Raw genomic sequence first — 13506 nt, 5'->3', positions numbered from 1 at the left:
TTAAATTACTCAATTTCCAGAAACATTGTAGCTTCCCATTTCTTAATCAATCAGTGTCATTGTACAGCATTACTATAAAACTGGTCTCATCCTCAACTCTGGGAGGAGAAATCAAATTCTTTGTGCAGACTGTCAGTTCTGCGTCAGCTGGTCTGTTTTCTCCTCCAGCAATATCGCTTGCAATAAACTTTGTCAATTTCACTTTGAGCTGTGTTTTGTGATCTCTAACCTACTGGGCAAATTTCTCTGACATACATTTTATTTAAACATGTTGGACACTAATTGGCAAGTGTCAAAATCTGCTGGGATCCTTCAGACCCCAAATCTATTCAAATGTGAAACTGGATCTGTCTAAACCTGTCCAAATCCTGGACGACCCCAAAACTGTGACAACACAGCAGTGAACCCTTCTGCTAGTTAAACCAAACACCCAGAAAAGCTCATCTCTCCTCATAATCTGTTAAGTATGAGTTACAGAGAACCCCAAAATCCACTCTTTAAATAATATCAAGTTATTCTTTAACTCAAGAAGTGCACCTTAAACAACAACTATTTACAACTCTATGCCTCCTTTAGCAAAAATGCATGTTATCTGTCTCCAACTCTCTAACAATATACTGTTCCCATAAAATCCTGTATTAAAATTACATCAATTTCAAAAGCACACAGCAGCAGTCATCGTTGGCAGCTGTCTTCCTCTGGCTGAAGATTTCCAAGTTATCTTCCATCTTTTGCTGGAGGAATGCTTCATATGAGAAAGAAAACTTCAATAGCGTGTGCTTTGAGTGGCAGTCTCCCTCTACATAGCAGTTACTCTCAGCCTAACTTCCAAAATGCGTGCTTCCTTATACTCCAAACACCAGATCATCTCATTGTTAACATTTCGATCTCGATGTTAACAAAACAGTAAATCCAAAATAGATTGTGTTTTAGTATCCTGGGGCATAATTTAAACTGACAGGTTAAAATCAAATTGTTGTCAACAGAACAACCAACTCAGCAACCTGTTTCACAGTTAAATGTTACACATTTTCATTTTTCCAGTATACTCGCTAGTCATATTACAGGTGCTTGTAAGCTCTGACCAAAACAGCGTTCACTCTCTCAAAGGAACAGGACACACTTTCACAACTCAAAGTCTGCCCAGAGGTCAAGACTGCATTGCCAACTTCGGCCTCTCTTACAGTGCTCGACAGACCGTTATCGAAGGCTGATGGAAACATAACTGACTACGCTATTCTAACAATACAACTACAATTGCAACACTCTAGCAGTGAACAGAATTCAACATCCTCCGCAGACCCCTCACCTCAGAAGGTGATACAGGTTGCTCTGGCCAAACTGCATCACCAACCAAAGGCATGGCTCCACAAAATGCAAAGGCAATCATACACTACTTTACCAAGACTGCTCAACCACAGGCCACTATCTCGACACAGATTGATTGCAGGCCATTGTTTACATGCGGACCGACTGGGTGCCACCACTTCTCATGGCTCAACTACACAACACACCTTGCAGATACCTCAGCCGCTGGACTCCCTTCTCAGAGGCCACAAAACACCACCAACATCAGACTACTCCTCGCAGACTGCTCAATAGCAAGCCACTGTCTCCAAAAGACAAGACAACAACTCCAACTTCAAGCCACTCTAAGCAGATTTCTCAACCGCAAAGCCAACATCGAAGTAGACTATCAGATTGCAATGCGGATTGTGCTCCACTCTTCCTGGAACATTTGCCCACGGGCCACTTTCAAAGACTGAAACACTGGGCCACTTTTGAAAACCTGTTTGACCACAGACCATTCATCCCAGACCACTCCGCCACTCTGGCTATTAAAGTGGCCTGGCAATCAGGGGAACTTCATCAAAAATATAAAGCAAACAGTGGGCCACGTAGAGCATAATGCAATGCGACAAGGGCCCTTCACCACAGTGATGCTTCCCACGGGAAGCATTTCATAAAATACAACGCTGCCTCACTTCACTCGCCAAAAAGGTGCTTGACCGTTCACCTTTCTTCCCAAATGTCATGACTGCGACACCAAATCTGGGCCACTTTTCCCAGACAGTTGGATAGCCCCTTCATCCCAAACTGATCAACCATGGACCAGTATTCCCAATGCCTCACAGCCAATGCTGACTGGAGTCCATTGTTCCAACATGATTCAAATGCAGCCTTCTCTCTCTAATGGGTACACCTGCAAAGTGGATTTCAGGCCACTTGTCTCAGATTCATGGAGAGTGACACCAGAGGGCTAAACTGCCAGACTGCGAAGCTGACTGCAAATCATTCTTCCCAGATCATCCCCGCAGGCCACATGTCCCACAATCATTCCATGCTGGCAACTTTCAAATGGCAACAGTGACCATGAACAACTCTTCCAAGACTGCATGATCACAGGTCATTCGTCCCAGATCACTCCACCTTGGACTCTTTGTACCATACTGCTCAACTAAAGGCCACTCACCAGATTACTCTACTGCTGGCTAATGGCATCACACTGCTCGAAAGCTAAACGTACATCCCGTACCCCAGAATGCAATGCCGGCCATGGGTCACATGCCCCAGATAGCAACTCTTACCGTGGTCATATAGCCTCAGAATATTGCTTCAATGCAAGTACTGCATTGATCAAGGTCCACTCGCTGCTCAATGTCACTCTGACTGCGATCCACCCGCTCTCAAATTCGACACCAACCCCACACCCAAAATACGACACCGATCACAGACCTCATCCCAGAATATGACTCCAACAGCGGTACCCTTGCCCCAGAATGCAAATCAGTCAGCAGTCCCTCTCGCTGCACAATACAACATCAAGAACCACTCACTTGGCCTAGAAAGCAATTCAGACCATGGTCCCCTCGCCCCATAATGCCACAGTGACAGCCGTTACCTCACCCCACAATGAGACCCCAAGTGCAGGCCCTTAGCCACAGGCCGCCAACTAGACAGCGGTCCCCTCACCGAACAATGCAATTCAGACCGCAGTCCCATCATCCAACCATGCGCCCTTTGCCAAAGAAAGCAACCCAGACCGCAGGCCACTAGCGCCAGAACACAAAACACACCGCGGTCCCCTCGCTGCACAATTCCCACACCCCAGAAAGCTACAAAGGCACCCTTGCACTAGATACCACAGAGACTGCTGTTCCCTCGCCCCAGAAAGGGAACCTGACCGTGGATCCCTCGCCACAAAAAACGACACTGCATGTAGTCCCCTCTTCCCACACAATGGGACTGCGACAGCCATTCCCTCACCCCACACCACCTCAGCATCAGCTGGTCCCCTGCCCCAGAAAGCGAATCTGACCTCAGACCCTTCACCCGAGAAAGCAATGCCGCCCGCAGTCCCCTTGCCTCCAATGTGACTGCGACAGAAGGTCCTTCACCACACATTGTCAGAGCAAGTCTTTCCCCGCCACAAAGTGAATCTGACCATGGATCCCTCTCCCCAGAAAGCAACAACGACTGCAGTCCCCTGGCCCAAATTCCCACAGCGACAAACGTCCCTTAGTTTTAGAATGTGACTCCAACCGCTGATCTCAAGCCCACATTGTGACAGCGACAGCTGTTCCCTCACCCCAGAATGCAATTCATACCACGGTCCCATTGTCCCGCAATGCGACTGCAACAGCCTTCACCCAGAATGTGAATCTGACTGCATTTCCTTCACCTCACAATGTGACTGCAACAGCTGGTCCCTCGCCCCACACTGCCATAGCAACATCCAGTCCAGCCCCCCAGAAAGCGAATCTGACTATGGACCCCTCGCCCCAGAAAACTACGTGAACACAGTCCACTCATCCAGAAAATAATGCCAACCATGGTTCCCTCACTCCAAACGCCACAGCGACAGTCTTTCCTTCATCCCAGAATGGGATCCAACCATTGGTCTCAAGACTCAGTATGCAAATCAAACAGCAGTCCCCTCGCTCACAAAGCCACAGCGACAGTCGCTCCCTAGCCCCAGAAAGCGACTCCAACTGCGGTTCCCTCCCCCCACAATGCCTTCGCAACAGCCATTTCTCACCGCAGAATGCAACTCCGACTGCGGGCCCCTCACCCTAGAACACAAATCAGATTGCGGTGCTCTCGCCCAAAAATGCGACTGTGACAGCTGGTGCCTCACCCCACAATGCCACAGCGACAGCCATTCGCTCACTCCCAAATGCAAGTCCAACAGCACCCCTCGTCCCACAGAGTGATTCTAACCACGGGCCCCTAGCCCCAGAATGCAAATTAGACAGTGTTCTCCCCGCACCACAATGCGATTACGACCGTAGATCTCTCACCACCACCCCCCCCCACAAAACGGACTCCGACTGCAGGCCACTCACTCCATTGTGACTCAAAAGGCAGACCCCCTGACCCAGCAAGTGACTCTGACTGTAGTCCTCTTGCCCGAAAATGCAACTGTGACAGCCAGTCCCTTGACCCACACTACCACAGTGACAATTGTTCCTTTGCCCAAGAAAGCGGCTGCAACCGCGGTCCCCTCATCCCACAACCTGTCTGACTGCAGTCCCATCACCCCACAATGCGCTGCAAAGTCAGTACCTCACCCGAAGATGCCACAGCGAATGCTGTTCCCTCGCTCCTGAATGCGACACCGACAGCTGGCCCATTGCTCTACAAAGGGACTGCAACTACAGTTGTCTCTCGCCCCACTTTATAGCTCCAATCGCAGTACTGTTCGGACAATGGTCTCCTCGCCCCTGAATACAAATTCCAATTTTGATCTTCTCATATCAAAATTCAACACTGAGCACCAGCCCCTCAGCCTAAAACACAGCACCAATCACAGGCCCTGGCCCCAGAATGCGACTCCAACAGTGCTGCTCTCACCCCAGAAAGCAATTCCTAGCACCAGAATGCGAATCAGACCTCGTTCTCCTTGTCCCACAATGCCTCTGCAACAGCAGATACCTCGCCCCTGAATATCACTCCAACTACTGTCCCCTCGGCCCAAATAGCAACTCTGACCATGGTCTCCTTGCCCCAGTGAGTGACTCCAACAAAGCCCCCTTGCCCTACAATACAAATTCAACCGCGGTCCCCTCACCCCAACTGACAGCGGACCACAACACAGTCCAACCATAGATCCTTTCCCCAGAATGAGACTTCGACAGCAGCTTGACCCAAAATGCAAATCCAACCAATTATCCTCACCCGACATCATGACTCTGACCACGGCCCCCTCACCCATTATGTGATTGCAACAGCAGGTCCCTTGTCCCAGATTGTGTCTCCAACCAGTGCCCTAGCCCCAGAAAGCGATATAGTCCGCAAGCCCCTAGCCCCACAAAGCAACTCTGACCGCGGTCCACTCTTCTCATAACGTGACTGCAACAGCGAGTCTCTCAGCCCCAGACTGTGATTCAGACTGTGGACCTCTCGGTCCACAATGGGACCGCCTTCCCCTTGCCCCACAATGCAAGTCAGTCTGAGGGCTCACCGCTCTATTCGACTCCGGCCATGGTCCCCCTCCCAGAATGTAACTTCGACCGTGGGCACCTTGACCCCAAAAATGCAAATCGAACCACAGTCCCCTTGCCTGACGTTGTGACACCAACTGTGGACCACTCCCCCCACAACACGACTGCAACAACAAGTCTCTCGCCCCAGACTGTGACTCCAACTTGGGGGGGGGGGGGGGGGGGGGGGGTACCTTCACCCTAGAAAGTGACTCCAAACTCAGTGTCCTCATCCAGAAAGGGTTACCATCCACAGGCCGCTATCCCCAAAAAGCAATTCTGACCTCGGCCCCCTCTTCACACAGGGCGGCACAGTGGCTCTGCAGTTAACACTGCTGCCTCACAGCTACCAGGGACCCGGGTTCGATTCCAGCCTCGGGCAACTGTATGGAGTTTGCACATTCTCCCGGTGTCTGTGTGAGTTTCCTTTAGGTGCTCCAGTTTCATGCCACAATCCAAAGGTATGCAGATTAGGTGAACTGGCCATTCTAAATTTACCTATAAACATTCAGGAATGTATAGGTTAGGTGCATTTGTCAGACTTGTTGGGCCAAAGGCCCTGTTTCCACACCATAGGGATTATACTTCATTACATGACTGCGACAGCTGGTCACTCGACCCATAATGCTACAGTGACATCCGTTCCTTGGCAACTGAAAGCGACTCTGACCAGGGTCCCCTCACTCAATGCCACAGCGACAACAGTTCCCTCACTCCAGAAAGCAACTCTGACCACAGTCCTATTGCCCAGAATGCGACTCCGACCATGGTCCCCTAATCTCAATGCCACAGCGAGAACCATTCCATTACTCCAAAATGCAACTCCATCAGCAGTCAGATCTCCCCAGAATGCAACTCCAACCTCATGCCCCACGCACCAGATGCCACAGCAAACAACTGTTCCCTTGCACCAGAATGCAACTCAAGCCGCAGCCCCCCTCGCTGCAGATGGCAACTCCAACCATAGTCAACTCGGCCCGGACAGCGACTCTGACAGCACACCCTTCGCCACAGAAAGCGACCTCGCTCCACAATGTGACTGCAACAGCTGTTCCCCCACCCCAGAAAGTATCTCTGACCAAGGTCTCCTTGCCCGAAAATTTGACTGCAACAGCCAGTCCCTCGTCCCATATGCAACTCCGACTGTGGTCCCATCACCATCCAATGCCACAGCGACAGCCAATCCCTCACTCCACAATACGAATCCAACCATGGGCCCCACAAGTCTGACTGCTGACCCCCACCCCACAGTGCAACTGCAAGAGTCAGGCCCTCACCCCACAGCAACTCCCTCGCCCTAGAATGCAACTCCAACTGTGAGCTCCATGCCGCAGAATGAGAATCAGACAGCAGCCCCCCTCACCCCTGTTATGAATTTGAAGGCATGTATTGTACTTTAAGAGTAAAAGCTGGAAAGTACAAAATGTACGGGACAACCGAAAGATGTAACATTTTAGTTGTAACTAGATACTTCATTGTTTTCACAGCAGCTCGAATTTAACCAGTTTAAATTATGCCCCAAGATATTAAAACTCAATTGAATTTGAATTTTACTGTTTTGACAACATCAAACCAATATGACGGTCTTTTGATTTGGGGTATAAAAAGCAGTTTTTGGACTGTTTCCTCACCCCAGAATGAGATTTCAACCACAGTCCCTCACCTCACAATGCAACTGTGACAGCTGCTCCCTCGCCCCAGACTGCGACTCCGACTAGCATCCTATCACGCCACAATGCGACCACTGTCCCCTTGCCCCAAAATGTGACTGCACTTCAGTGTCCTTGCCCCAGAAAGCAATACCATCTTCAGACTCCAAGAACCAGAATGCGACTGCGTCAGCTGTTCCTTCACCCCAGAACTTGACTCCGACACCATCCCATCAACCCATAATGCGACCACTGTCCCCTCGCCCCACAATGCAACTCTGACTGTGGACCCTGCAGCTCATTTAGACTCCGACCACCATCTCTCCCCAGAACGCGAGTTCGACCGTGGGCACCTTGACCCAAAATGTGAATTCAACTACTGTCCCCTCGACCAAAATAGTGACTTCGACTGCGGGTCGCATGCCCCAGAATGCGAATCATACCGCAGTCTCCTCACCCCACAATGCAACTGTGACAGGCAGTCACTCATGCCAAAATGCAATTCTGTCCACTGTTGTCTCACCTCAAAATACAGTTCCGATTGCGTTTATGGACCCCTTGCCCCTGAATGTGCCTCCAACTTCGGTCCTCTCACCCCAAACTTCGATAATGACCACGGGCCACAAACCTCAAAATGCAACTCAAGGGGGCGCATGCGCCCCGGACTGCGACTCCAACCACAGGCCCTTAGCGAATCAGGTAGTATTACCCTTTCTCCACAATGCGACTGCGAAAGCTGTTTGCTTGCATCAAATGCAGGTCAGACCTTGGTCCCCTCACCCCACAATGTGACTCGGACTACAGTCTACTCACCCCAAATTTCAACACCAACCACACGCCTCACAGTGTGAAGTGCACAGCAGGCCTTTGTCCCAAGAAGTGACTCCAACTGTAGTCCACCTCTCCTTAAAATGTGACTTCAAACGTGGCCAATTTGCTGCACGAGAATCTAACCATGGTCCCCTCACCTGACATCATCGCTGCAATAGTAGTCTACTCGCCCCAGATGACAACTCCAACCTCAGGACTCTCGCTCCCCCAACGCAACTCCAACCCGGATGCCTGGCTCCAGGACACGACTGCGGCTACAATGGTGTGCCCCTCGCCCCTAGGTGGCAAATCGGACCACAGGCCCCACGTGCTAAGGAGTCAAATGGGATCATGGGTCTCTCGCCTGCAGGGCGCCCCTGTGGCCATAACAGCAGTCCCCTCGCCCCCCCCAGGACGCAAATTGGACAGCCGTCCCCTTGATACAGGACGCCAATTGGACCGTGACCCCTTCACCCAAGGATACCACTGCAGCAGCGATGGCGCATCACTCGCTCCAGGATGCGAAACGGGCCGCAGTCCCCTCATCCTCCCCCAGAATGCAGATCCCTCTTAGCAGACTGCCCGACAGCTAAAACAACTGGAAATCTGGCCACCAACCACAGACTACTCAACTACAGACCACTTGTCTCAGACTGTTCAGATTCAAACCTGTTTGGCCCCCACCCCTCAATTATATTGTGAATATAGCCAGGCTCCCTCACACAAGTATGCGAGGCAGACAGTTCTGACTGGACTGCTACGATAACTGCAGGCGCACCTCCATAAAATGCAAGGCCAATCGCGGACTATCACAAGACTACTCAATCCCAAATGACTTGATTGCAGGGCCATGCTGAATGACTAAGAGAAGCCTGCTTCAGATAAATCAACTACAGACCATATATTGTCGATAACTGGAATGCAGGACTCTCTCCCCAAGAAGCACAAAAGCAACGCCGACTTTGGGCCACTCGGCCCCAGACTGATAACTGAAAGTCATTCTATCCAAGACATGCCTATAACTCCAAGTTCAAGCCATTCTGAGCAGATAACTCAACTGTGATGCCAACAGCTGACCAAACCCCAGACTGTGACACCGATTGCAGGCTTTTCTTCCCAGATCACTCAACTGGAATCCACTTGTCCCACATTACTTGAATGACGACCACTTTAAAAAATTACAACAGTAACTGTGGGCCACTCTTCGAAAACTGAGTTGCCAGAGGTCATACATCCCAGACCGCTCCACCACAGGCCACTCCTCCAGACTGTTCAAACGCTGGCTAATCACAGCAGACTGCTCAACCACAGGACATTTGCCAAGAATATAACGTAATCAATGGACTACAGACCAGAATGCAACACCAACCAGGACCATTCACCCCATGAAAAAGTGGCAACAACCACGTGCAAACCACTCCACAGAATGCAACAGCACCACAGTCCAGTCTCTCCAAAGCGCATGACCACAAAGCTCACTCCCTAGACTGAGCAACAGCTGACCTTAGGCCCCAGACCTCTCATTTACATGAATGATCAATGACACTGAACAAGATTATAGCTACAATAAAAAGGTGCAAATATTTTTATGATCACAGGAAACTAGAATATTTAAGAACAAGTATAACGCCAAATTACTCTGAAGAAATTGCTCCAAAGTACCAGTACTGTGTCTGACTTTGCAAAAGCTAAGTACCTGACCAAAGCCGCCAGAAATAGCCAGAGGTTTATCATCAGAAAAAAAAAGAATTAAATATTTAGCCAAACCTGAGTATCCATGGTTTTGTTCCTCGCTATTTCATCCAAAGTTGTAACTTTAACATACAATTTGTCAATGACTTCTTCTACATTTCTAGTTGATTGTTTTCCCAAGAGTTCTTCAGCCAATCCTACCAAAGAAACACATTATTTTACTGTTGCCAAGAATCATAAAATATTGTTATATCTCAAAGGAATAAAATGTCAGGAATTCTGCAAGTGTACAAATATGCATTTCAGTTTAACAATGTGATATTGAGATGTATTTTTCACAGCAATACCAACTAGAGAGGAACCTCGATTATCCAAATATCAATTAATTGAACATCAGATTATCTAAAGATGACCTCAAGGTCCCGATAGAAACATTACATCAAAGAGGTGTTACCAACATTGATTGCATATTTTGTTTACAATGATTAGAAGCGAACTCGGCTTACTGAAATGCTGCCGAGACATCGATGGGAGCCCAGGAAATCGTCTCCAAATGACTGACCTCCCGCCCTCCCTCTGTCTTTCCCCACACTCTCCCTGCTGTTCTACAGAGGAGTTTACCCTAAATCTCCCTTCACCAGATAATCCCTCTAACATTGCTCTGTACAGGACAGAGAGGGAACTTGTCAAAAAGATGTGTGTGTGGCTGTGTGTGTGTGTGTGGGCTGCATGTGCATGCACATGTGTGCTATTTTGAGCCCCTCCCCCCACACCCCCAAAAGGCAGCAGAGTCTTGCTGTCAGTGCGCAGTCTAGCTGCCATCTCCATTGCGGGGGCACGGGCATAGGGTGGGGAGGCGCTGCGCTGCAGCCTGGTCTCCTGAACAAGAGTGGACATAGCAATTGCTCACTTTGTCAATCCACTGAAGTGAAGCAGCAGCAGGGAGACTCAGCAATGCTTAAGTGTGTGTCTGCTCAGAAACAAACCCTGAGACAGAGAGAGGGAGCAAGGCAGGCAGAGCGAGGAAAAAGGAAACTTCAGAAAACTGAGTCCCAGAGGAGAGGCACTGAATCATTTAACTGAATAATCAATTATCCAAACGAAATACTCATTCACCCATTTCATCCAGATAATCAAGGTTCCTCTGTAGATGAAATACTACTGTGAATTTGGCTATCATAATTCTTTTGCCAAACCAGCATTATCATGCTAATAGACTAATTGAAGGTAAGAAGAGAAACTGTAAAGGGCTTTTGAAGTGGTCAAATCCCTTCCTCAGTCAGGATACCTGAGCTCAAGTCCCACTTGCCTCAGGACTGTACAATAACATGTTGGTTAGAAATGAATTGTCATATGTCCAATTGATTAGCTGCCTTGAACACACAATTTATCTTCTACGTGCTGAACTTTTGATTATTGCAGATCTTACATTTGGAAGATTTTACAATAGCACACAATATACTAAATTATCCTGAAGCATTTTAAAATTTAGTCGTGCAAGAATGGCCATACAAAGCCTATGTGCCGAGGATGTTTTTTGTTGCTGTGGTCTGCTCCTTGTCTCGGAGTATCACTGTTCCAAGTTGCGCTGCATTGGGTACCTCATGCTTTCTGAGTCATGAAGTGGGCTTTTGTAAAGTCCAGCTTTTTCCAGGTTGGTGCATGCTTATAGCGCTTTGCCCCTTCTTCTCTTTATGGCTACAGCAGAGGAGAAGCCGCTGGAGTGTCTTTAATGCAGCTCTCTCTTTCTATGCTGCTGCTGGCCTGAGGTCTTTCTGTATAATTGAGATTTTCTTTGAGGTTTCTCCTCACCGTATGCCATTTATCTGCTGCCTCATCCTTAAGTGACTCTGCATCCCCACTGAGTCAGTTTATCACACACTAGGGCATCTTTTCTTTTACCACAAGCCTTGCCCTCCTTCTAACTGTTCCTTTTCTCACTGGGGGGTAGAAGAGCATGGTGCCTTACTATACTTTTAGAATCTATTACTTGTGTTGCTACTTCTGACCATTTGTGCACATGTAACACCCCGTCTTGGGCATATCTTGTGCAGGTGAGCCTGTTTCCCCACCAGGTAACAGCTCTTAGTCTCTCTGCAGTGCTTGGTCAGGTGCCTTTCCCATTTACAGTTCCGGCAGAGGGTAACTTTACAGTCCACTGCTTTGTGCTCTGACCTCCTGCAGGTTCAGCACACATGTCAAGTAGCCTCAGCTCCCTCTCATCACAAAGCAGGAGGATGCTTCTGCAGTCATTTTCTTCACCTGCTGTTTGCTGGTTCAGATTCTGAAGGAGTTCACTACATTGGTACTGGGACATGGGGTTCTACATATAGATTGTAACTCTGCGCTGGGAAGATGAGCAACTGTGCCATAGACAGGACAGAGAGGGAGTCCTGACCTTCTTTCACCTCAAACACATTCAGGAGATATTCACATGGCCTCACACCCTGGAATGTAATTTTGAAATACCTGCTACAAGGAACCTATAGCAATCCAGAAGGATAGTCTTCACAATGAAGATCCAATTGACCAGCATATCTTCCTCACTGTCATCCTGTGTTCCAGACACCCTGGCCTGGGGCACAGCCAAACTGGAGTGATCACAGCTGTGGTTAGCAGAACATTGAATTGGCATTAGGTCAAAACCAGCATAAAGATCGACCAACTGATGATCCTCCAATGTCCAATCACAATCCAGTAATTACTTACAGATCCTCTGATGAGTTGCAACTCGGGCTGATAATGACTACAGGCCACACTTCCCAGTCTGCCTCACTGTAACTTTCCAGACTTTATTTCAAAAATAGAAATGATTCTTAAAATTAAAGTACAAGCACAAAATGTTCTAAAATCAGTTCTGTACAATCCTTGCAGAGAAATAGGAAACAAACAAGACATTGATATTTCGACATTTCTTCTGCACAGTTGCAAAGAACAGTTATTTTCTACTTACACAGGTAACTATTCATGTTCTTATGAAGGTAATCAAATTTACTACAAGCAATATCACAGGGAATAGCCACAGAGATGTACAGCACAGAAACAGACCCTTTGGTCCAACTCATCAACGTGATCAGATATCCTAAATGAATCTCGTCCCACGTGCCAGCACTTGGCCCATATCCCTCTAAACCCTTCCTATTCACATATCCATCCAGATGCCTTTTAAATGTTCTAATTGTACCGGCATCCACCACTTCCTATGGCACCTCACTCCAAGCAGACACCACCATCTGTGTGAAAAAGTTATCCTTTCGATCTCTTTTAAATCTCTTCCCTTCACCCTTAAACCTATGCCCTCAGGTTCTGAAATCCCCCAACAAAGGGAAAAGACATTGTCTATTTACCCTATGTGTGCCCCTCATGCATTTGTAAACCTCTATAAGGTCACCCTGGAAGGATGTTGTGAAACTTGAAAGGGTTCAGAAAAGATTTAAGCAGGTTGCCAGGGTTCAAGGGTTTGAACTATCGGGAGAGGCTGAATAGGCTAGGGCTATTTCCACTGGGGATGTTTCCCCTGGGAGTGACAGAGGTTGAGGGGTGACCTTATAGAAGTTTATAAAATCACAAGGGTCATGGAGAGGGTAAATTGACTAGGGTTTTCCCCTGGACTGGAGGGGTCCAGAACAAAAGGCTTGCTAACCAGTCTACCACGTGGAAAGTTGTCAAAAGCCTTACTGGTCCACATAGATCACATCTATCGCTTTGCCCTCATCAATCCTGTTTGTGACTTCATTTAAAAAAAAACTCAAGCTCATAAGACATGACTCCCCATGCACAAAGCCATGCTGACTATCCCTAATCAGTCCTTGCCTTTCCAAATATATGTAAATCCTGTCCAGACTGCCTCCACATTTGCCCACCACCAATGT

At 48.3% G+C, this 13506-nt stretch overlaps 1 protein-coding gene across 6 annotated transcripts in view; it reads right to left on the bottom strand.

Annotated features, from left to right (window-relative positions):
• tex11 (testis expressed 11) overlaps window positions 1–13506 on the bottom strand; it is a 254948-nt gene that overhangs the window by 235947 nt on the left and 5495 nt on the right. For 4 of the 6 annotated variants that reach the window (XR_011964123.1, XM_072595189.1, XM_072595187.1 and 1 more), the window contains exon 4: window positions 9710–9831. Coding sequence is in view for 3 of the 6 variants with exons in the window: in XM_072595189.1 (XP_072451290.1) it covers window positions 9710–9831 (122 nt within the window). In the remaining 3 variants the exon portion in view is untranslated. Of the gene's footprint in view, window positions 1–9709; window positions 9833–13506 lie in introns of those variants that run through there. The other 2 variants (XM_072595190.1, XM_072595191.1) reach the window with 2 other exon arrangements.

The sequence above is a fragment of the Chiloscyllium punctatum genome, chromosome 25 (assembly GCF_047496795.1).
Source record: "Chiloscyllium punctatum isolate Juve2018m chromosome 25, sChiPun1.3, whole genome shotgun sequence".
In the NCBI taxonomy this organism is placed as follows: domain Eukaryota; kingdom Metazoa; phylum Chordata; class Chondrichthyes; order Orectolobiformes; family Hemiscylliidae; genus Chiloscyllium; species Chiloscyllium punctatum.
This window is presented reverse-complemented; position numbering and strand designations above follow the sequence as displayed.